Genomic DNA, 26,473 nt, shown 5'->3' on the forward strand with positions numbered 1-26,473 from the left:
TCACCAAGACAGTATGGTACTGGCATAAAAATAGACACATAGACCAGTGGAACAAAGTAGAGAGCCCAGATCCGGACCCTCAACTCTATGGTCAAATAATCCTCAACAAAGCAGGAAAAAATATACAGTGGAAAAAAGTCAGTCTCTTCAATAAATGGTGCTGGGAAAACTGGACAGCTATATGTAGAAGAATGAAACTCGACCATTCTCTTACACCGTACACAAAGATAAACTCGAAATGGATAAAAGACCTCAACGTGATACAGGAATCCATCAGAATCCTAGAGGAAAACGTAGGCAGTCACCTCTTCGATAACAGCCACAGCAACTTCTTTCAAGATATGTCTCCAAAGGCCAAAGAAACAAAAGTGAAAATGAACTTTTGGGACTTCATCAAGATCAAAAGCTTCTGCACAGCAAAGGAAACAGTCAACAAAACAAAGAGGCAACCCACGGAATGGGAGAAGATATTTGCAAATGACAGTACAAAGGTTTGATATCCAGGATCTTTAAAGAACTCCTCAAACTCAACACACACAAAACAGATAATCATGTGAAAAAATGGGCAGAAGATATGAACAGACACTTTTCCAATGCAGACATACAAATGGCTATCAGACACATCATAAAATGTTCATCATCACTAGCCATCAGGGAGATTCAAATTAAAACCACATTGAGATACCACCTCACACCAGGTATAATGGTCAAAATTAACAAGACAGGAAACAACATGTGTTGGAGAGGATGTGGAGAAAGGGGAACCCTCTTACAATGTTGGTGGGAATGCAACTTGGTGCAGCCACTTTGGTGAACAGTGTGGAGATTCCTCAAGAAATTAAAAATAGAGCTTCCCCATGCCCCTGCAATTGCACTCCTGGGTATTTACCCCAAAGATACAGATGTAGTAAAAAGAAGGGCCATCTGTACCCCAATGTTTATAGCAGCAATGGCCAGGGTCACCAAACTGTGGAAAGAACCAAGATGCCCTTCAACTGATGAATGGATAAGGAAGATGTGGTCCATATACACTATGGAGTATTATGCCTCTATCAGAAAAGATGAATATCCAACTTTTGTAGCAACACGGGTGGGACTGGAAGAGATGATGCTGAGTGAAATCAGTCGAGCAGAGAGATTCAATTATCATATGGTTTCACTTATTTGTGGAGCATAACAAATAACATGGAGGACATGGGGAGATGGAGAGGAGAAGGGAGTGTAGGGAAATTGGAAGGGGAGGTGAAACATGAGAGACTATGGACTCTGAAAACAACCTGAGGGTCTAGAAGGGGCGGGGGGTGGGAGGTTGGGGGAACAAGGTGGTGGGTATTAGTGAGGGCACCTGTTGCATGGAGCACTGGGTATGGTGCAAAAACAATGAACACTGTTAAGCTGAAAACAAATTTAAAAAAATGCTAACTAAGCAGATTAAGTCAGTGAGAGAAAGACAAATACCATATGATTTCACTCTTATGTGGAATTTAAGAAACAAATGAGCAAAGTGAAAAAATATAGAGGCAAGCCAAGAAACAGAATCTTAACTATAAAGAGCTACCTGATTGTTACCACAGGACAGGTGGGTGTGGAAATGGGTAAAATAGGTCATAGGGATTAAGGAGTGCTGAACTATGTATAGAATTGCTGAATCACTATATGGTATACCTGAAACTAATATAAAAGTATATGTTAACCGGAAAATAGAAACTTTTTAAAAAAATGAATTTTCTCACTTAGAGACACTTAAAATATTACTTCCCATATTCTCTCCTGATTTTTGAAAATATATCCCCAAAGGTTATGACCAATTATTTTTATTTCAAAATTGTAATTTTCCATTTTGCTACACTGAATATTATCTAAGAAGAGTTAGAAGAACACTGGAGTAGAATTAAATAATCCTGGGTTTTGATCTTGGGCTCCACCACTATCTAGGCTACATGTAGTCTTGACATTTTTCAAGCCATGTGACTTTCAACAAATTAATCTCTATAATGAGGATTCTATAAAAACTGCAACTAGTACTATCCACTCTATCCTAGCACAGGATGGTTGTGAAGAATCAAGTCATTAATGTAGCATGTTATTATCACCATTATCATCTAAGCAGAGAAAACTGAAAGTTATATTTTTAAAAAGGCAAACCATCTTATCAATTGACTTTTGGCAACCAATATCATATATTGGCTTCTTCTGAATAGATGTGAATAAGAAGGCATTAACTCAGTGTATCCTAATAAATACTTTTCATACCTGGCGTAACAAAACACTTCCACATGTTGAATGGTTTTGTCCTTCCTACTAAGAGCAATGCCTTCTTCATTTTCAAGAATCTGCTCTTGCCATGCTGGGCTTTCATTCACAATGTCACTGTTTTCCTAAATAAAACACAGATGAGAAGTTTTAATTAAATTGCAGAGTATTAACCTCTACTTTACTGTGAAAATGTATACCTTTCTCAATTAATGCTTTGCCTTTGGTGCCATCAAAATTCTGAAGTGACTCCAGCATAGTGTGCCATCTTCAAAGGAAAGAGAAGAAATTTGTGTAAAAACCTACCCTGTCAAATGCTAGCTCTGGTATACACCTTTCTACCAAGGTATCTAACATTTTTTTTTTTAATTTGACAGAGAGGTCACAAGTAGGCAGAGAGGCAGGCAGAGAGAGAGGGAGAAACAGGCTCCCCACTGAGCAGAGAGCCCAATGTGGGGCTCGATCCCAGGACCCTGAGATCATGACCTGAGCCGAAGGCAGAGGCTTAAACCGCTGAGCCACCCAGGCGCCCCGGTATCTAACATTTTGATGCAGTCACTGGATGTGCCTCTTTCAACATTATTTAAGAACTAGGACAACTAACCCTCTTTCTGCTGAAAATCAAGTGTGTCTGGTATACGCAGGCTTACAATTACTTCCTTCTACTTTTAGGTCTTTGAAAGTTAGTCACTAGCCAAGTCAAATTTTGATTATATGTAAAAGTATTTTTGAAAAGTATTCAGCCCACTCTAACTGAGGACTGTATAATAATCAACCTCTAAACATTCTATTTTCAGAAAGATAAAATAAAAACAATAATGCATGATAATGTATGTAATCTTATAAGGGTGTAAAGTGGCCCTTCAAAAATTTTAACAATTCCTAATTACATTTTATGGAGATAAATTATATATACAGCAGTATTTGAATACAGGGGATTTCTGGAAATGTCAAGATATGCCCTTTCCAAATGTCAAGGGTCGATTTTTAATCTGTTTAAAATTTTAAAATATTTGGTACACATTTCTCAGAGAAAAAATTTTTTGAATATATATTTTAAAAAAACTAGTAGTGAAACAAAAAAAAACTAGTAGTGAAACAAAAAGTAGTGAAATATAACTACAATATTCTTTGTTTTAAGTAAATTCACTTCAACAAATTTCTAAACTTATAGATTCCATAACATAGGACAATAATTATTTTAAAAGGCTTTTTTTCTCAGGGTCCCTGGGTGGCTCAGTCAGTTAAGCATCTGACTCTTGGTTTTGGCTCAGGTCATGATCTCATGGTCCTGGGATGAAGCTCCAGTTAAGGCTCTGTGCTTAGCAGGGATTCTTCTTCCCCACTCTCTCTCCCTCTGCCCCTCCACCAGCTCATGCACTCTCTCTCTTAAATAAATCTTAAAAAAGAGCTTATTCTCCTGAATTTAACATTTTAAACTGTAGCAAAATAGGGTAGACATCTCTTCTTACTAAGTGTAATTATTAGATTATGTTAAACATACCAACATAGGTAGAAAAGGAGGTGAAATACAGAACTCTGAATGTGTAGACATGGGGTTACCAACCTGAAGAAAAGACTGTGGATCAGCAGACAAAGAGTGAAGGGGAAAGGATATGGTGAAAGAGGATGCTGGAGTAGAAGATCTTAAAAAATATTTTTCAAAAATATTCAATATTTTTTAAATATTTTAATATTAATATTTTAATAGATCTAACCTATTATCAAAATTTATTTTATAAAATTCCCTTTACTCATCAGAAGTTTTCCATTCAGACAACCAAGGTATATTTGTTGTCTTTGTTGTGAGCAGCTAGACTAAATTTTCTCATGGAAGTGCTAAATACATTAAGATAACCCTTATACATACTTCCTAAGAATAAGGTTTGAAACAGGGTTTCTGATCAACACAAATATATGAATATTTAAGGCACATATATAAAATAGTTAAATGCTACTAGCAACATTTACTTCCTTGATTTATACAGTTTGTATTACATGCAATATTATTTTCCAAATATTGCTTGTTTTTCCACACTCTCACTTCATGCAACAGTTTTATTCAAACTGAATCTTCACTGCATCTTCAACATCAATGTCTTTGTCATGACTAGAAGAACCTTTTAAGTCATCTTCCTTCAATTAATTAGTACAACTACAATGCTTATTGTGGTGGTTGGCACATGGCAAGTGTTTAAGTCTTAGCTATATTATTTTCAGCTAACTGAATACAATTTTCTAGAATATATCATACTCCTTTCCCAACTGTCTAAACTCTTGAGATACAGCAATTTTTGATTCCATGTATGATGCTCTCAATAGGAAGTTCATTTCAATCCACATGTACCATTCACATAAAATTGGGACAATTTTTTTAACCTGTCATAAAAATCAGTAAACTCCATGACATAACCTACTCCCCATATTACTATGCTGTATAGGTCCTCTAAAAAACTTCTTTACAATGATATCCAATAGTTGTAGTAGGGAGATCAAAAAACTTACCAAATTCATGTTAAATTTTTCCTTGCTTTTTGTTTTTACTGATTCTGTCAGGTGACTTCTATAAATACACAAACTACCAATGACTCAGACCATTTCAAATTAATGTATTTTCCCCTGAATACTTGGGTTTTTTTTCCTCAAAATATACTACTGAAAGAGCAACTAGTAATATGTGAGATTTAGAAGGACTGAAATTTTTTTCTGAAAGGCTATTTTGGAGAAAACAAATCTTGCCTTATATTTGGGAATGAGAAAATGGTATCAAGTATATATGATGTACTACTCTTCAGCCAACATATCTACGTATATTTAAAAAGCAGTATCTGTATTTTGAAAGCATTGGAAGAACATTAACTAAAAAGATGACTACATAATTTTTGTTAAATAAATAAATAAAAATGAGACATCAATCCTATATTACAGAAGCTTAGGGTTTTATTCAATGTAGGGTTATTATGTGATACAAAATACAACCTAGTAGATTAAAAATCAACTAAAAAGGTTACCTGGTATTCCTTTAGCCAGGACAGTATTCCTGAAAAGCTAAAACTGGCCCAGTTTCCTCCATAGTAGCTTCTTCTGTAACAATAAAAAATAAGAGGAAAGAAAAGGATATAAAAATTAAGCCACTGATCTCCATCACCAAACCACCCTGTACCCTTCAAATAATTTCAGTATTGCCACCTCAGAGTTCAAAACACAATTGGGATGCTGGAAATACTAGGCTGAAATAAAAGTTGGCCTCTCCAAACCCAAAGGTAACTTTCCATTGTATAAGGAAAAAAATCTCTTTGGTCTCCTAGGAGCTTTCTCCACTGATCAAATGCCACTGATCATGTGAATGTGAACAGCTTGATATGGGCATCGAGCATGGAATATAAAAAAAATTTGACTCCTGGGTTAAAAAAAATGGCTGGGGAGAAAACCTTGGTAGATCTCAAGGAAAGCCAATGGAAAAACTACTAAGTTTTCTGTAAAAAACTAAATATCCACTGTCCCCACCACCACCAAACCCATAACCCATGCCAACATACACACTCTCACACACACACACAAATGGCTACTCTAGAGCTAGTGGCCCTGTGTTATTCTTAGCCTTTAGGGCCGAAAATAAAAGTAGCTTCTGGGACACAGTTATTCACTTTTGTAGTAAGTAAAACAAGAACAATATCCCCGCTAATAACTGGGTGAACTATTATTCTTCATTCTATAATCCTGTGAAAAACATCATTCTGTTTTAGAGGACCCAGAGGTCTCCTAACTAGGATCAGGTAAACCTTGTAGACATTGGAGTTCTTATTAACTTTCTTAAGTAAGAGACTCATGGCAACCAGAATTCTCTAATTCAGTACTACATATCTGTACTGGGGCTTCCCAGTTCTTATAAAACTCTTCACATTTATTCTTTGTATTATGAGCCTCAAAGTACACTCAGTTCCACCTACAACATCCACTCTGGTTCTGGGGTGGGAGAGATTCTTGGTTTTGTTTTGTTTTTGTTTTCACTTTTCCTTCTCTGTATTTTTCTCTAATGAAATAAAAATCTATAAAAGCTCTTTTTAAAATGAGATGAAAACTAAAACCTTTAATATCCAAAATCACTCATCCATAGTGCTACTGGAGATCCCCTCAATCTTCTGATATATTTCTCCTCAAACAAATGTTGACAGGCCTGCAGAACAGTCAAACTTAAGGCTCAAGTATTTTACCAATAATCACTGTTTTTGCTCTAATAGAGAAAATGGTTAAACTGAGTATCTGTGAAAATAGGTCTATTAATACAGATCACTGCATTACTTATAATCTGATAGTTCTCTTGAAGATAATGCAAATTCATTCACCATTCAAAAATCTCTAAGGGCTTTAATAAAATTTAGGTAGATTTTCACTTATATTAACAATTCTAGGTGACCACCCTTGCTAACATGTTGGGATCAGGAGACGTGGAAGCTATGATCCCCTGGGTCAGAGAAAATAATGGAAGGAGAAGGTGGGCAACAGCCAGTATACAGAAGAGGGAGGAGTGAAGACAGAGGAGTGTTATAACTAGCGGTATTTCCCATAGAAATTTATACCCTCTTCTCCCCTGCCTGAGAATAATATACACTTCTGCCATCCCTTCCCACTCTCTAAATATAACACTCAACAAAACTAGAAAACAACCAGTGGTGTTAAAAAAAAGAGAACAACTGTCTTTATATTTTTTGTTAAGATATTTAGATTTCTTTTAGGCCACCTTATAGTCATAAATAAGAAGCTCTGACTGTTGGGTAAAAGTTTTAAGATTGAAGTAGATTTATTGGATACATCAATTTATAAGTAATAAATATACATTAGAAATCTGACACTAGGGTAGACAAAGTTTTCTTAGATAACACACAGCAATAAAACTACTAGTAAAGTGGAATTCATCAAAATGAAAAAGTTCTACACTAAATACATCATAAAAATGAATGGGCTAGCCACAAACTAGAAGAAAATAGTCATAAAAGATATCTGACAAAAAGACTGTTATCCAGGATATATAAAGATCTTTTTCAACTTAATAATATGACAAATAATCAAATTTTAAAATGAGCAAAGGGCTTGAACAGACGTTTCATAAAGGAAGATAGATGTGATTAATGAGCACATTAACAAGGCACGCAGCATCATTAGTCATTAGATAAGTACACATTAGTCTATGGCCATACCACCCTGAACACGCCCAGTCTCTGTGATCCGGGAAGCTAAGCAGGGTTGGGCCAGGTTAATACTTGGATGGGAGATAAGTACACATTTTAAAAAAAAAAGCATTAAAAATGAAAGTAATGAAATACCACTACACATCCATCAGAACAGGTAAAATAAAAAGGCTGACAATACCAGGTGTTGGTGTGGATGGCCAGAATGCTCATACCTTTTGGTGGGAGTGTAAAATGGTAAAAATACTTTGGAAAACTGGCAGTTTCAGAAAAAAACTAAACATGTATCTATCCTATGATCCAGTAACTCCATTCCTAGGTATTTACAAACCAGGAAAGTATATGTTCACAAAATACTTATACAAGCTTTTTCATAGTAGCTTTGTTATTTTTTTTAAGATTTTATTTATTTGACAGAGATCACAAGCAGGCAGAGAGGCAGGCAGTGCAGGGGCATAGGTTGGGTGGGGGAAGCAGGCTCCCTGCTGAGCAGAGTGTCCAAAGCAGGGCTCAATCCCAGGACCCTGAGATCACAACCTTAGCCAAAGGCAGAGGCTTTAACCCACTGAGCCACCCAGGCGCCCTAGCTTTTCAAATAGCTCTGTAATTGATCAGAATTCAGATATCCATCAATGGGTGAATAGATAAATAAGCTGAGGTGTATCTATAGGATTGATACTGTTCGCCAATGAAAATGAATACTGGTAACAACAGAGATGAATCTCACAGCTAAGTGAAAGAAGCTTTTACCCAAAAAGAGTACATTCTGAATAATTCCATCTATATGACATTCTAGAACAAGTTAATTATAATAAAAAATATCCCAAGAGTGACTGGGTGGGAGTAAGTGCAGGACTTGACTTCATGGGGCATGAGAGAATTTTCTAGAGCAAAGACCATATTATTTTATTTCAATAAGATTCTTAGTTACATAAGTATATGCATTTCCCAAAACTTACTAAATGGCACACTTAAGATCTGTGTATTTCACTGCATCTAATTTTACCTGAAAGAAAAAGACCCATAAATACTGAACTTAATAATATCAACGCTGAAGTGTTCCAGACTAAAGGTACTTGACTGTGTATAACTACTTTGAAATATACAAAAGACAGAATAATAAATGGAAAGAAAAATGAAAACATGAGCAGTGATGTAATAAAGCAAATACAGTGAAATGTTAATAGTAGAATCTAGGTAGTCATAGATATTCATAGTACAATTTTTTCGACTTTTCTGTCTGAAAATTATAATAAATTGTCAGAAAAAAAAGTAACCTGAGTTTTCAAACATGGACCAAGATGTGCCAATTTCCACAGTATTTTCAGCTACTATCAAAACTCTAAAAATAGTCTAAAAGAAAACCATCTTGCTGTTTCTCTCCATTATTAAATGACCTAAGGTCAGTTCATGATCAAAATCTTTTTTCCCCTATATTTGGTCATGTTTTCTGAGAGCTAACTGGTTCTAGTATTTTTCCATGCAGCTCACATTTTCAACTTTTCCTGTTGATATGCTCTTAACCTTAGCAGCTGGTGGTCTGATCCAATGTATGTAAAAGGTGAAACATGTAATTCTGACAAAAGAGGGTAACATAATTATTAATAAACTCACTATAAAACCAACACAGATTTTATTAAGTTCATTTTGGTATTTGTATAGTTTTAAGTATGGTTTATAATACCCTTTAAAGAGAAAACAAAAGACTTTAGGTATCAAAAGCAATATGGCAAAAAGAAAATGAAAAAAATCAATGTAACATTCTAATATGCTCCCCAGGAAAACTATTCCAATGAAATAGTAAAAATTAAATTTCACCAAATGTTTTCTTAAATTTTATTTTTAAAAATACAGCTTCAGAACTATGACAAATTTCAATTTATAAAACATTATGTCTACTCTCTTTAGAAGTCTTTCTGCAGGGAATAACAAAGCAAGGTTATGGTTATTTTTTTTTAAACCCCATAGATACAATTTATTTTAAGGACAAAGTGAGAACTTCCTGACATTAAAAAAAAAAAAAAAAAGAAGGGTAATGGAACATTTTCTGCCAATTTTGTGTCACAACTGCCCTGTACATCAAATAAAGGAAAAAGTAGGTTTTTTTTAAGATTTATTTATTTATTTGACAGAGAGAGAGATCACAAGTAGGCAGAGAGGCAGGCAGAGAGAGAGAGGAGGAAGCAGTCTCCCCACCAAGCAGAGAGCCCGACAACGCGGGACTCAATCCCAGGACCCTGAGATCATGACCTGAGCCGAAGGCAGAGGCCCAACCCAAAGGCAGAGAGAGAGGCCCAACCCACTGAGCCACCCAGGCACCCAAGGAAAAAGTAGTTTATGATGAAGGATGATGTGTATCTCTAATGCCAGGGAATGCTATTTTATATGGTAAAAAGAATTCCTTAAAACTAGAGTCTCTTTGTGGAACTAGAAAAAGACTGTTCATTGTATTTAAACAACAAATATAAAACTAATGTCTAGGGTGGCTAGGTGGCTCAGTCGGATACGTAGCCAGCTCTTGATTTTGGCTCAGATCATGAGCTACCTGGGATCGAGTTCCAAATCTGGCTCTGTGCTTGGTGGGGAAGTATGTTTGTCCCCCTTCCCTTCTACCCCTCCCCACCATTCACACACGTGTGCTCTCTTGCAAATAAATGAATCTTAAAAAAATAAATAAATAAAAATAAAAATAATGCCTAAAGTCCTCTAAAGTTTCACGACAGTTAAGTGACCTAAAATTTTCAGCTCAAACAGTAAAAATCACAAATGGACATTTTTATTTTCAAAGATAAAAAAAAGCCCAATAATCACAACACTGATGTATAGCTCTCCACTGTGTGAAATGTTGACCTTAAAACTGTAGAAAACATGATTTTAATCTTTCTAAAGTTTTACAAAGCTTACTTAGCATACTGCCTAAGTTTTTCCAGATGCAGAAAGGAAATGGTTACATAATTATCTCCATTAACACCAACCAATAAAACAGAAAAAGATAGCATTAAAACAATAACAAGAAGATTTCTCATCCTTTACATAGTATTTAATATTAAAGCAACATCATTTTGTTTCATGTTTACTAACAAAAAGAAATACATTATGGGCACACATAAAGAAAGCTGAGCTATATGAGAAGGCTGCGTAGTAAACCTATTAATTAGAGCCTATTTATTAAATCCTAACAATCTTCTTTTCCATTGTGTGTCATAATTACAATCCAGTGTTGAACATTCAGCAACACCCATAGCTACATGATGCTAAACTGCATCTTTACAGGGAAATGGCTTCTGTAAGCAAGGACAAGAACATTAACAAAAGACAGAGCTACAAATATTCAGGCACACAGATCTAGGAATTGTTTTAATTATTAAAGAACATAGGAGTTAAAAAGGGAAGCACCACAGATCAACCTCTAGGCCTTCCCTATTCTATATTCACTACTCCTAATTCCATTTCCTTATATAGTAGTAATTCCACCCCTTCCAATGACAGCATTTTTAATTTTTTGTTTTTAAAACTGTTTTCACAACAATTTTCTCATGGATTTTTCCAGCAATCCTGTAAAGCAGGTATGGTATTATTTTACAGATGAAGACACTGAGACGGTCTATGTAGAAATTAAGTCACTATTTCAGGGCCACACAACTGCAACTGGTAGAAGTGCAGTTAAAACTCAGTTCTGCTAAACCCTAATCCTATCCATTGGAACATAATCCCAAATTCTAAACTGGCTAGGATTATTTAATCAATAAGATATTATAGTGTACCTGTGGTTCAATGAAGCCAAACACTTCAAATACTTGTGGTAAACAAAGCGTAATGTATAAACTTGTCAAAAACCATCAAACCGTACACCTGAAACTAATTTAGTGTTTCAACTACACTCAAATAAAAAAAAATGGCACCTGGGCCTGATTACTAAATTCACCTTTTCCAAAATGTATCCCATTAATAACATGGACTATTAATAGGTGTTCCAAGGGGGGTTAAAAGGTACAATGACAAAATAAATTTGGAAAATGCTAGGTTTTTAAGTTAAACCACCAAAAAAATGGTTTATGACAGAGCTTCTCAGCACCATTATGAGCTGTATGAGAAGACTGAGTATTAAACCTATTAATTAGAGCCTTTTTATTAAATTCTTGGTGTTTATGTCTGCTCTCACCAATAGGAAAAAAGTTAGTCAAGCAATGAACTTTTTTTTTAAAAAAAAGCATTTGAAGGGAGTGGGTTTCAACAAAACATATTTTGAGAAATGCTACCTTAACACATTAATGAGAAGGATAAAAATAGGATAATACATATTATAGCGCTTGCCATTTTCCATTCACTACCATTTAATGTTCACAAGAATCCCAAGAGATTGGTGCTAAAAATATCCCCATTTTACAATTAGGAAAAAACCAAAAACAACCAAGAAGTTGAGGATCTTGTTTATTTAACTCACTCAGATAGGAAATGGCCTGAATTTAAGCCCAGGCCATATCAGGCCCCAAAGTCTAAGCTCTTTCCACTATAAAGATGGTCTTCTATTATCTTTAAGATTGTAATATTTAAAATTATGAACATAAGCATATAACAAAACCCAGAATCTAACTTACTATAAATAAAGGCAATGGAATTTGTTTACAGACATTAGACAGAATGAAGTCTAATTTTTGTTTTGCTTCTCCAATTCATCTGGATAATGAAAATGGGAAAATAATTTCATGACTACATCTACTCTAATCTCAGAGCGGGAGGGACTATTCATTTCCAGGACCTAAAATACAACCTTTTTTTTTTTTTCCTGCATTTCTCAACTTTAATGTGTGCTTTTCTGTATATGATAAAAGTGGGAAAATAAGTGTGTCTTGTCTACTACTATTGACTTGCCAGCTAGTAAAGAATACAAATATACCATATGCATTAAGGGAATTATTCTATTTCAATTTGATTGGAATACTATAAAGAATCATGACATGTTTCTACTTTCCTAGTTGACAAATAACTGAACAGACTAGGGAATACATTGGATTTACTCCGGACACAAATTCTCCTTTACTAAACCTCCACATACCTGATACACAAGCCAGCCAAGTTCCTTTCCCATCCACCCATTACAAGATCAAGGCAGGTGGGCCTCCTTGGTAGAGTATGCAGATGTAATTCTAATGTTAGAGAGGATGATCAGGCCCTTATATGGTTTTAAAATTATCCCATAAGGCTACATTAAGTTGCTTTGGTAGTCAGATCAATCTTCCAGAATGAAATACTCCCAGGCTAAGTCCCCAGTAATTAGGGCTGGAGAGAGACCCTCCTATGTTGACAGTTATTAGCCACTGATATAAGGCCACCCACTCAAGTACATTTTTACACAACCAAACCAGGTAGATCAGTAAGTATTGTACACAGATTGCCCTCAATTCTTGTTTTTCTCTGTGATCTCATCTATCCTTACTGACTCAATTATCACTTCTCTGCTGATGACTTACAAATTGCTATCTCCAATCTGAGCATTTCTGGTAAGCTCCAGACTCACAGCTATTTTGGGTCTGAAAGTACAAATGAGTCATCAGCATACTGGACAACTCCATTTTATCCCCGATTAATTTTAATCTCTACGTGATGAAAAGACAAATTTATTATCTCTTACCCACCCCCATGATCCTACTGGGCTTTTGCAGTAACTCTTCAAGGTAAGTCATACACTAGCCACATTTTAGACTTGAGGAAAAGAACTTAAATCACATAACTAATCACTGATAGAGTCACAATTTGAATCAGGTCTCTTGGCCATCGAGTCCAGTATTTATGTCCAATTTGTGTCCAAACAGATAAGCTGTTTTCCGACCTCACAGCTTATCTCAGAGGAAGAGCACAGGCTTTGCTATCAAAAGGACCTGGGTTTAAATCCTGGTTCTTCCTGTAATAGACATGTGACACTGGAAAAGTTATTTCAATTCTCTTAATTTGTTTCCTCATCTGCAAATGGGGAAAAATTATATTTCTCCTAAAAAAGTATATTTCAGAGAAATTTTAGAGAAATGTAGTAAAATCAAATAACTTAATATTTGTAAACTTCCTAACACAGTACCCAGCAAATATTCCATAAATGGGAGCTATTATTATTATATCACACCATCTCTAATAGCAAACAACATGTTGAATGCTAGATTAGGTTAAGCACATTAAAATCACTTTCAATTATAGGGGCACCTGGATGGCTCTGTGGGTTAAAGCCTCTGCCTTCGGCTCAGGTCATGATGCCAGGGTCCTGGGATGGAGCCCCGCATCAGGCTCCCTGCTCAGCAGAGAGCCTGCTTCCCTTCCTCTCTCTCTGGCTGCCTCTCTGCCTACCTGTGATCTCTGTCTGTCAAATGAATAAATAAAATCTTTTTTTAAATAAATAAATAAATAAATAAAATCACTTTCACTTATAAATTGGTGCCACAGACATCATGGTATCTCTTTATAGTGAGAGAATATGGAAAGGAGAAAACTAGGGCAACATTTAATTCTTTAATATCTGATATACGTTTTTTCTCATCCCCATAGGAGAGCACTGTTTTCTTTCTTTAGCTAAATAATAGAAGGGAGAGGACTCCTGCAAGATGGTAACAAAGGAGGATCCTCAATTCACCTCTTCCCATGCACACACCAAACCTTCAACTACATATGGATGATTTCCCTCTGAAATATATTTGAAAACAAGATGAACAGAATCCACAACAAAGAATAAAAAAGCCACAACCAGATGGCAGGAAAGGCAGAGACACATTCTTGCCACAACCCTATCCTGGTTCTGGGGTACACAATAGAAAGGGGTCTCACAAGTCCAGTGCTTCTCAATGTGTACATATTAGTAAGCAATAACTACTTACTAATCAATAATTACTTTAAATACAAATGGACTAAATTCTCCTAACAAAAGACAGAGTAGATGAATGGATAAAAATGTAAGACTATCTAGGGGTACCTGGATGGCTCAATCAGTTAAGCATCTGCCTTCAGCTCAGGTCATGACCTAAGGGTCCTGGAATTGAACCCTGCATCTGGCTCCTGCTCAGCAGGGAGTCTGCTTCTCCCACTCTCTCTGCTCCCTTCATGCTCTCTCTATTATCTCAAATAAATAAGATCTTTTTTAAAAAACAACAAGACAGAGTCCATAGGCTCTCATGGTTCATCTCCCCTTCCAATTTCCCACAACTCCCTTCTCCTCTCCATCTCCCCATGTCCTCCATGTTCTTTGTTATGCTCCACAAATAAGTGAAACCATATGATACTTGACTCTCTCTGCTTGACTTATTTCGCTCAGCATAATCTCTTCCAGTCCCGTCCATGTTGCTACAAAAGTTGGGTATTCATCCTTTCTGATGGAGGCATAATACTCCATCGTGTATATGGACCACATCTTCCTTATCCATTCGTCCGTTGAAGGGCATCTTGGTTCTTTCCACAGTTTGGTGACTGTGGCCATTGCTGCAATAAGGGGGGTGGGAGGTTGGGGAACCAGGTGGAGGGTAATAGAGAGGGCACGTATTGCATGGAGCACTGGGTGTGTTGCAAAAACAATGAGTACTGTTACGCTGAAAATAAATAAATAAATTTAAAAAAAACAACAACAACAAGACAAAACACAAGACCATCTATATGCTGCCTACAAGAAACTCACTTCTTACAGGACAAAGACTGGAAGTAAATTGATAAAGTATATTCCATGCAAATGGAAACAAAAAGCTGCTATAGCTGTTCTTCTATCACACAAAATAGACTAAAACAAATAATGTAATAAAAGACCAAGAGGGACACTACATAATGATAAAGGTGTCAATCTAGCAAGAAGATAGAACATTTATAATTAAATATGCACCCAACAGAGGATCACCAAAATATATAAAGCAAATATTAGCAGACCTAAGGGAAAAAATGGCAACAATACAATAATAGTGAGGGACTAACACCCCACATACATCAATGGGTAGATCATCCACACAGAAAATCAATAAGGAAACACTGACCTTGACTGACACATTAGACTAGGTGGACTTAATTGACATATACAGAACATTCATTCATTCCCAAAGCAGCAGAATACACATTCTTCTCAAGTGCATGTGGAATGTTCCCCAAAAGAGATTACATGTTAAGCCACAAAACAAGTCTCAATAAATTTAAGACTGAAATTGTATCAAACATCTTTTCCAGCCACAATGTTATGAAACTAGATATCAATTACAAGAAGAAACCTGGAAAAAAGTCACGAATACATGGAGATTAAACAACAATGTAGAAAGTAATTTCTTTGACTTCAGTCTTGACAATATGGCTTTTAGATCTGATTCCAAAGATGACAGCAGCAGCAAAATCAAATGGATCTAGATTAGATGAAAAAGCTTATGCACCGTGAAGTAAATCATTAACAAAATAAAAAGGTAATCTATTGAAAGAGAAGACATTTACAAAAGTGTATCCAATAAGGGGGCAATATCCAAAATAGCCAAAGAACTCATACAAATCAACACAAAAATAGCAACTTAACTAAAAAATGGGCAGAATACCTGAACATTTACCAAAGACATACAGATGGGCAACAGGCACATACAAAAAAGCTTAGTATCACTAACCATTAGGGAAATGCAAACCAAAACCACTATGAGATACTACCTCATGCCCATCATCAAAAATTCAAGAGGAACTTCCTGGGAAAGTAGCAAAGAAAGAAGATCCTAAGCTCACCTCATTCCACAGATATATAACCTATTTATCAGTGTAAATAACCTAGAGAATGACCTAAAGACTGGGCAGAACACTCTTCAGATAAATGCAGAGAAGGGGCCATATTGAAGAGGGTAGGTAGGGCAGAGAAGTGGAACTAAAGGAACTTGGAGGACTGTCCAACGGAGGAGAGAGGGTGTGGGCACAGAAAGGGGAAAGAAATAGATTCTCACCCTGGGAAAGGGAACCCCATGGGGAAAATGAATATCTGAAACACTGAAAAACCAGAGGGGCATAATTTTGCAAATTCTTATAGTTAACGGGGTTTCATACCAGGAACTTTAAAAATCAGCAGGCTGGGTTCTGGGAGAGCACTGAGGACTATAAGAAACTAGATCCCTGCCCTTAAAAAGACCACACAACAAACAGCCCTCTGTGAAGATATAGTATAGAAGCAGCAGTTTGATAAAGGCCTGAGATATATAAGAATATTTATTTACTATTTCAGAGCCTGTGCTGGCAGGGCAAGGATCACTGGGAGACTTCTCCAGGAACAAGCTGGAAGGCACGATTTCCCTCCCCTGCCCCCAGCCTAGATATGTGAACAATTGCAGGAACAAGCACAGGGCCAACACCTACTAACTAACAAGCAAGCAGCAAGCCCCACCCCTGTATTCTCCTCAGACATACCAGGGCCCATCCAAAGCAGTGCCACAAGTCTGGCAAGGTGTGAATAGACCAGACAGGGCCCAGCTCAACTCCAAAGTGACTTCTACCTTGGGCAGAGGGGAAAATAAGCACACCCAACATTCTGACTACAGCCCCAGTCATGAGCTAGGGGCAAAAAGCCGCTCTTACTGCACAATGCAGTAAGATGTTTGATTTGCAAGATGTTTGATACAATTTCAGTCTTCTTAAATTTATTTACTGCAGGCTCCAACCACCAATGAAAGCTTCTCAAGGGACAACACAGGGAAACTACCCAGCAGTTTGGTGCTATGGATCTTCAGCAAACACATGGTCTGACTCAACTCAAGCCCAAAGGGGCCCAAGACTGGCCCAACAACAACACAGGGACCAAACCCTTCCCATAAGAGGCAGAGAGAGCCATTACAAACGGCTAATGTCTTTTCTCAAGAGACATTACACCGCAGAGCACCACAGAAGCTCTTCTAGATAAGGCACTACTTTCAAGAGAAGAAGTAGCTGACTGTCCTAACATACAGAAATAGACACAAAGAATTATGCAAAATGAGGAGACCTCAGAGGACTATGTCCCAAATGGAAGAGGACAAAATCATTGCAAAGAAAGCTAAATGAAGCAGACACAAGTAAAATGCATGATAAAGAATTTTACAGAATGGTCCTAAAGATATGTACCAGATATGAGAAGAGTGGAGGACCTCTGTGAAACCCTTAACAAAGGGTTAGAAAATGGGGAGCCTGGGTGGCTGTCAGTCAAGCATCTGACACTTGATTTCAGCTCAGATCATGATTGCAGGGTCATAGAATCAAGCCCCTCATCGGGCTCTGTGCTCAGTGGGGTGTCTGCCTGAGATTCTCCCTCTCCCTCTGCTCCTCCCCACTGTGCTCATGCACGCACCTTCTAAACTAAATAAATAAATCTTTAAAAAGGGGATCAAAGACATAAAAAAGAACCAATGAGAAATGAAGAACTCAGTAACTGAAAGTAAAAATATACTACAGGGAATAAACAGCAGACCACAAAAAGCAGAAAAACCACCCCTGAAATAAATACTACATTATATGTTAATATAGAAAGGAGAAAAACAGATTAACAGAAGAACAGAGTAATGAAAAGTATTCAAACTAAACAGGAGAGAAAAAAATAAAAACTGAAAACACATTTTGGAATTCAGTAACATCATCAAGTGTTAAAAACATTCGTATTATTGGGATCTGAGAAGAGAGAGAAAAGAAAGCAGAAAATTTGAAAAAGTAATAGCTGAAAATTTTATGAATCTGGAGAAACAGAAATCAAGATGAAGGCATAAAGGGTGTCCCCCAAAAAAATCAACAAAAGAGGTCCACACAAAGACATGTAGTAATGAAAATGGCAAAAAGCAGTGGTGATAAAGTCAATTTTAAAAGCAGCAAAAGAAAACACTTCCACATAAGGGAAACTCCTAAGACAATCAGCTAATTTTCTTCAGCAGAAACTTGACAAGCGGGGCGCCTGGGTGGCTCAGTGGGTTAAAGCCTCTGCCTTCAGCTCAGGTCATGATCCCAGAGTCCTGGGATCGAGCCCCACATCAGGCTCTCTGCTCTGCAGGGAGCCTGCTTCCTCCTCTCTCTCTGCCTGCCTCTCTGCCTAGTTGTGATTTCTCTCTGTCAAATAAATAAAAAATATTTTAAAAAAAAAAAGAAAAAAAAAAAAGAAAGAAACTTGACAAGCCTTAACAAGATGATATATTCAAGGTACTGAAAGGAAAAAACCTGGAGCCAAGAAGACTCTATCCAGCAAGGCTATCATTCAGAACAGAAGAGATAAAGAGTTTCTCAGACAAGCAAAAATTAAAAGAATTCATGACTGCTAAACCAGCCCTACAAGAAATGTTACCAGGGACTCCGAGTGGAAGAGAAAGACCACAAGCAGGAGTAAGAAAAATAGGAAGAACAAAAGCAATAAAATTAAGTATCCCTATAAAAATCAGTCAAGAGAAGCACAAAGTAAAGGGATGTAAAGTATGATACCATGTACTTAAAACTTAAGGGGGTAAAGGTGTAAACATTGAGCTCAACCTTACAGGATCACCAACTTATAGACTGCTATCTGTATAAGATGATCTGTACAAACAGAATGGTAACCACAAATCAAAAACCGGTAAGAGAGGGGCGCCTGGGTGGCTCAGTGGGTTAAGCCTCTGCCTTCAGCTCAGGTCATGATCTCAGGGTCCTGGGATCGAGCCCCGTATCGGGCTCTCTGCTTGGCAGGGAGCCTGCTTCCTCCCCTCTCTGGCTGCTGCTCTGCCTACTTGTAATCTCTCTCTTTCTCTCTCTCTCTCTGTAAAAAAGAAAAAAAAATTAAAAAAAAAAACTGGTAAGAGATATACATAAAAATAAAAAGGAATCCAAATATATTACTAAAGAAAGCCAACTAACCATGACAGAAGAGAGCAAAGGAACAGAGAACTACAAAAACAATCATAAAATGAATAACCAAATGGCAATAAACACATACCTATCAATAATTATGTTGAATGTAAAAGAATTAAGTGCTCCAATACAAAGTCATAGGGTGATAAAATGAATTAAAAAAAAAATCCAGGGGTACCTGGGTGGGTCAGTGGGTTAAGCCTCTGCCTTCGGCTCAGGTCATGATCTCAGGGTCCTGGGATCAAGTCCCACATCGGGCTCTCTGCTCGGCAGGGAGCCTGCTTCCTCCTCTCTCTCTCTGCCTGCCTCTCTGCCTACTTGTGATCTCTCTCTGTCAAATAAATAAATAATCTTAAAAAAAAAAAAAATCCAGGGGCGCCTGGGTGGCTCAGTGGGTTAAAGCCTCTGCCTTTGGCTCAGGTCATGATCCCAGGGTCCTGGGATCGAGCCCCGCATCGGGCTCTCTGCTCAGCAGAGAGCCTGCCTCCCCCTCCCTCTGTGCCTGCCTCTCTGCCTACTTGTGATTTCTGTCTGTAAAATAAATAAAATCTTAAAAAAAAATCCAAAACCCATCTTTTTGCTCCCTACAAGAAACTCATTTCCTACCCAGTGACACATTCAGACTGAAAGTGAAGGGATGGGAAAGCATTCATCATGCAAATAAATGTGAAATACAGCTGGGCTAGCAGCACTTCTGACAAAATAGGCTTTAAAACAAAGACTAACAAGAGACAAAAAAAAGAACACTATGTAATCATAAAGGAAACAATCCAACAAGAAAATATAATAATTTTAAGTAAATATTCATGGCCGCAACATGGAAGGACCCAAATACATAAAGCAGCTAGTAACAAACATAAAGGAATTAATTAACTAATTAACTAATGGGGGGGACTTACCATCCCACTTACAACAATGGGCAGATAATTCAAACAAAATCAAAAGGGAAATAGTGCTTTGAAGGACACACTGCAGAAGTTGGATTTAACAGATATATTCAGAACAATCCTGAAACACCAGAACACATTCTTTTCAAGTACATATGGTACATCCTCCAGAAAAGATCACATATTAGACCACAAAACAAATCTCAACAAATTGAAAAAAAAATGGAAGTCATACCATGCGTCTTTTCTGACCACACTGTGAAACTAGAAATCAGCCACAAGAAAAAATCTGGAAAGAGCACAGATACATGGAAGATAAACAACATGCTATAACACAATGAATGGGTTAAATGAGAAATCAAAGAAGAAATAAAAATATAAATGGAAACAAATGAAAATGAAAACACAACAATATAAACTCCCTGGGAGGCAGCAAAAGCTGTTCTAAGAGGGATGTGGCAGTAGAAGTCTTCCTCAGAAAGCAAGAAAAATCTCAAACAACCTAACCTTACACCTACAGGAGCTAGAAAAAAGAATAACAAAACCCAAAACCAAAAGAAGGAAGGAAATAATAAACATTAAAGCAGAAATAAACAAAACAGAAACTAAAAACACAACAGAACACATCAATGAAACCAGGAACTGGTTCTCTGAAAAGATCAAAAAAACAGATAAATATTTAGCTAGATTCATCAAATAAGAGAGGACTCAAACAAGATCAGAAACGAAAGAACAGAAATAACCAATCCCAGAGAAATACAAAGAATTGTAAGAGAACATTATGAAAAATTATATGCCAACAAACTGAACAACCTAGAAGAAATTAATAAATACATATAAACATATAATCTCCCAAAATTGAATCAGGAAGAAATAGAAAATCTAAACAGATTACCAACAAAGAAATTGAATAAGTAATCAAAGAATTCCTCCAATAAACAGAAGTCCAGGATTACATGGCTTCACAGGTGAATTCTACCAACACTTAAAGATTAATACCTATTCTCAAACTTTTCCAAAAATTTAAGAGGAAGGAAAGCTCCCAAATTCATTCTATGAGGCCAGCATTACCCTGAAGCCAAAACAAGATAAATACAGCACAAAAAAGAATACAGGTGGATAACTCTGATGAACACAAATAGAAAAATTCTAAAGATAATATTACTAAACCAAATCCAACTGTACATTATAAAAAACCATTCACCACAATCAAATGGGATTGGTTCCAAGGATTTAAGGATAGTTCAATATTTACAAATCAATCAACATGATATCAACAAGAGTAATAATAAAAACCATATGATCATTACAACAGATGCAGAAAAAGCACTTGACAAAGTACAACTTATATTCGCAATGAAAACCCTCAATAAAGTAGGTTTAGTGAGAACATACTTCAACGTAATAAAGGCCATATATGAAAAACCCACAGTTAACATCATCCTAAGGAAACTGAAAGTTTTTCCCCTAAGGTCAGGAGCAAGACAAGGATGTCCACTCACACCACATTTATTTAACATGGTACTGGAAGTCCTAGCCACAGCAATCCTACAACAAAAAGAAATAAAAGGCATTCAAATCGGTAAGTAAAACTTTCACTCTTTGCAGATGACATAATACTACATACAGAAAACCCTACAGGCTTCCCCAAAATATTACTAGAACTGATTAAATGAATTCAGTTAAGGTTATAGGATATGAAGTTGATATACAAAATCCATTGCCTTCTGTACACTAATAATGAAGTAGCAGAAAGAGAAATTAAGAAAACAATCCCATCTACACTTTCACCAAAAATTATAAAATACCTAGGAAGAGACTTAACTAAGGAGGTGAAAGGCCTGTATTCTAAAAACTATGAAACACTGATGAAAGAAATTGAAGACAATACAAACAAATGAAAAGATATTCCATGCTCATAGAAGATCAAATATCATTAAAATGTTCATACTATGCAAAGGAATCTACACATTTAATGCAATCCGTATCAAAATACCAACAGCACTTTTCACAGAACTACAACAAACAAACCTAAAATTTATATGGAACTACTAGCCAAAGCAATCTTCAAAAACAAAACTGGAGGTATTACAATCACAATTTCAAGATGTATGATAAAGCTGCACTAATCAAAATAGTATAGTACTGGCACAATAATGAACACATAGCCCAATGGAACAGAATATAAAATCCAGAAATAAACCCATGATTATATGGTCAAATAATCTTCCACAAAGCAATACTGAATAAATACTGAATGGGGAAAAGCCAATCTTCTTTAACAAATGGTGTCAGAAAAATTGGACAGCTACATGAAAAAGAATGACACTGGACCACTTTCTTAAACAAATATAAAAATAAACTCAAAATGGATTAAAGACATAAATGTGAGACATGAAACCATAAAAATCCTAGAAGAGGGCTCAGGCATTAATTTCTCTGATATCAGCTGTAGCAACATCTTTGTAGATAGGTCTCCTCAAGCAAGGGAAACAAAAGCAAAAATAAACTATTGGGACTACATCAAACTGAAAAGCTTCTGCAGAGCAAAGGAAACAAAAGCACTAAAAGGCAACCTACAAAATGGGAAAAGATATTTGCAAATGACCTGATAAAGGGTTACTATCCAAAATATATAAAGAATTTATACAATTCAACATTAAAAAAAACCCAATTTAAAAATGGTAAGACATGAACAGACATTTCTCCAAAGAAGACGTCTAAATGGCCAGCAGATGCACGAAAAGATGCTCACCATCACTCATCATCAGGGAAATGCAAATCAAAACTATGAGATTATCACCTCACACCTGTCAAAATCACTAAAATCAAAAACACAAGAAACAAGTGGTGACAAGGATATGAAGAAAAAGGAACCCTCATGCACTGTTGATGGGACTACAAACTGGTTCAGCCACTATGGAAAATAGCATGAAAGTTCCACAAAAACTTAAGAGAATTAGTATATAATCTGGGAATTCCACTACTGGATATTTGCCCAAAGGATACAAAACACTAATCTGAAAAGATATATGCACCCCTATGTTTACTACACCTTTATTTATTTACAATAGCCAAATTATGTAAGCAGCCAAACTGCCTATAGATATAGATATATAGATATACAGATCTACTTATCTCCAGTGGAATATTATCCATAAAAAAGATTGAAATCTTGCTATTTGCAACAACATGGATGGATCCAGACAGTATAGCGCTGTGTGAAATCAGTCAAACACAAATACCATTTATGATTTTACTAATATGGGGAATTTAAGAAACAAAACAAAGTAGAAGAGAGACAAATCAAAAAACAGACTCTTAACTACAGAGAATACACGGATGGCTACCAGAGGGGAGATGGTGGAGTGATGGGTGAAATAGGTGAAGGGGGTGAAGAGTACACTTATCTTGATGAGCACTGAGTAATATACAGTATTTCTGAATCATTATATTGTACATCTGAACATAATAACACTGTTAGCTATACTGGAATTAAAGTTTTAGTAACAGTAAAATTAAAAAAAATTAATCAAGAAATAACAAGTGTTGGTGAGAATAAGTAACAGGGAACCCTCATGCTGTGCCAGTGGGAATGTTAACCAGTGCAGCCTCTAAGGGAAACAGTATGGAGTTTCCTCCAAATATTAAAAATAGTACCACCATATGATCTAGCAACTCCACTTCTAAGTATTTATCTAAAGAATAATAATATATAATTCAAAAATTATATAATTTTTTATATTTGTATGTGCCAAACCAACAATTATGTATTGAATAATACATAATTCAAAAATTTATGTGCACCCCTAGGTTAACTGCAGCATTCTTTACAAAAGCCAAGATATGGAGAAAACCTAAGTACACACTGATAGACGAATGGATAAATATTTATACACATACACACATGCACACACAAATACTACTCTGCCATAAAAAGAATGAAATCTTGCCATTTGAGAGCACCTGGAAGAACTTAAGGGTACTATGCTAAATGAAATAAATCATAGGAAAGGGAGGGAAGATGGCAGAAGACTAGGGGAACTTGTTTCATCTGGTCCCTTGAATTGAGCTAGGTATCTATCAACCACTCTGAATACCTGTGAATTCAAACAGAGATCTAAAAAAAAGAATTGCTGGAATTCTACCAATAGAAAAGCAACTGCTTTTTCCAAGGTAGGAGATGAGAAGAGAATCTGAGGGTGATATAACAGAAGATAGAAGGCAGGGGGAGGAAGCCTCTGTAAGCCAGCTACCAGAAAGTAATGCAGCCCTGAAGCACAAAACTGAACCTTCAGAAGTCTGCTCCAGTGAGAAATGCCCCTGCCTGAAAGGTGCTTGGGTGGCTAAGCAGGGCAGAATCCTAAGTGCAACAGTGTGGTTTCAGGATCCCCAGATCACAGAAATGGGGGTACCTGAGCTGGCAGAGTTCCCAAGCACTGAAACTGGTTACTGTCAGGGAGCGCAGGAGGGGGGCTCTCATCTCAGTTTGCCATAAACCAGTAACAGCAGCACACTACTCTCATGCCAGGCTCGTCAAAGGGCAGAAATGCAGTGACCCTCCGCCTTCCCCCAGGAGGGGCGGCAGAGGTGCAGGCAACATCAGGGACCACTCTCCAAGCAGAGGTCCTGCAAAGATCAGAAAGGCAATGACCCTCCACCCTTCCCTGGAGGATCTGTGCCAACACACACGGCAGGAGTCTGCAGTTTGGCACACACAAAAGAGAAGATTGCTTATCCCTGAGGGTTTACTGAAGAGAGAGGGCCGTGACCTTTCAGTTCTGTGGCTGGAGATCAGAACGTGGCCATTTTTTATTTTTATCCTCTAGAAGGGCACAGAAAGCCTTCAGGGAAGAAAAGCCACATACAGCAACCCAAAGCCACTTACACTGAGCCCCACCCCTTGGACAAGCGTTGTTGTAACTCCACCCAGGCAAAAACACCTAAGAATCAGGGCAGCAGGACCCTCCCCCAGAAGACTGGCTAGAACAACTGGCAAACACCAAATTTAAAGAGCCTATAGGACTACAAAACCCAGTGCTACGGGAAAAGACTACATGGAATTCGAGATTTTTTTCTCACGATTCAATCATTGCTCAGTTTAAAATTTTCCTTTTATTGAGTTTCTTATTTTAAGAACTCTTTGTTTTTAAGTCTTTTTTTAACTTTCATTTTCTACATTTATATTTTATAGATATATTATTCATTTTTTACTTCCATTCACTGTATTTAATTTTATTTTTGTATATATGTAACTTTTGGGTTCCTTACAACTTTGGGATTTAGTGTCTTCTAATAAGCAGACCAAAATACACCCAGGACCAAGTAGATCACTCTGTTTTGACATAGCTGGGAGGTTACCAACCCTCCTATCAGCAAATTTGCTTGCAAACCAAAGACTGTAGTAAGGGATGAAGGACACTATATATCATACTTAAAAGGTCTACCCAACAAATCTAACATTTACAAATATTTATGCTCCTAACTTGGGAGCAGCCAATTATATCAACCAATTAATGACCACATTAAAGAAACACACTGATAATAATACAATGATAGTAGGGGAATTCCATACCACATTCACACCAGTGGACAGATCATCTAAGTAGAAGATCAACAAGGAAACAAAGTCTCTGAATGACATAGAAGACCAGATGGACTACAAGATATATACAAAGTGTTTCATCATAAAGCAACAGAACATACATTCTTCTTGAGTGCACATGAAACATTCTCCAGAATAGATCACATACTGGGTCACAAATCAGGTCTCAACCGGTACCAAAAGACTGGGATTATTCCCTGCATATTTTCAGACCACAATGCTTTGAAACTTGAACACAATCACAAGAGGAAATTTGGAAGGAACTCAAACACTTGGAGTTATAAAGAGCATCCTACTAAAAAATGAATGGATCCACCAGGAAATTAACAAAAGAATTTTTTAAAAACTCATGAAAACTAATGAGAATGAAAACACAACTGTCCAAAACCTTTGGGATATAGCAAAGGCAGTCCTAAGAAGGAAGTACATTTCAATACAAGCCTCTCTCAAAAAATTAGAAAAATCTCAAATACACAAGAAAACCTTATATCTAAAGGAGCTTAAGAAAGAATGCCAAATAAAGCCTAAACCAAGCAGGACAAGAGAAATAAAAAGGTTAGAGCAGAAATCAATTATATAGAAACCAGAAGAAGAGTAGAACAGATCAACAAAACTAGAAGCTGGTTCTTTGAAAGAATTAGTAAGATCAATAAACCCTTAGCCAGGGGCACCTGGGTGGCTCAGTGGGTTAAGCCTCTGCCTTCGGATCATGTCAAGATCTCAGGGTA

The 26,473-nt window shown here is 36.7% G+C and overlaps 1 protein-coding gene across 1 annotated transcript in view; it reads right to left on the bottom strand.

Moving 5' to 3' along the window:
* The window catches only part of CHM (CHM Rab escort protein), a 267,198-nt gene that overhangs the window by 209,405 nt on the left and 31,320 nt on the right, over positions 1 to 26,473 (bottom strand). The window contains exons 3-4 of the mRNA XM_045996016.1: positions 5,265 to 5,337; positions 2,254 to 2,378 (exon numbers count right to left, since the gene is read on the bottom strand). Of these exons, the coding sequence (XP_045851972.1) occupies positions 2,254 to 2,378; positions 5,265 to 5,337 (198 nt within the window). The remainder of the gene's footprint in view (positions 1 to 2,253; positions 2,379 to 5,264; positions 5,338 to 26,473) is intronic.

Source organism: Meles meles, chromosome X (assembly GCF_922984935.1).
Source record: "Meles meles chromosome X, mMelMel3.1 paternal haplotype, whole genome shotgun sequence".
Classification (NCBI taxonomy): domain Eukaryota; kingdom Metazoa; phylum Chordata; class Mammalia; order Carnivora; family Mustelidae; genus Meles; species Meles meles.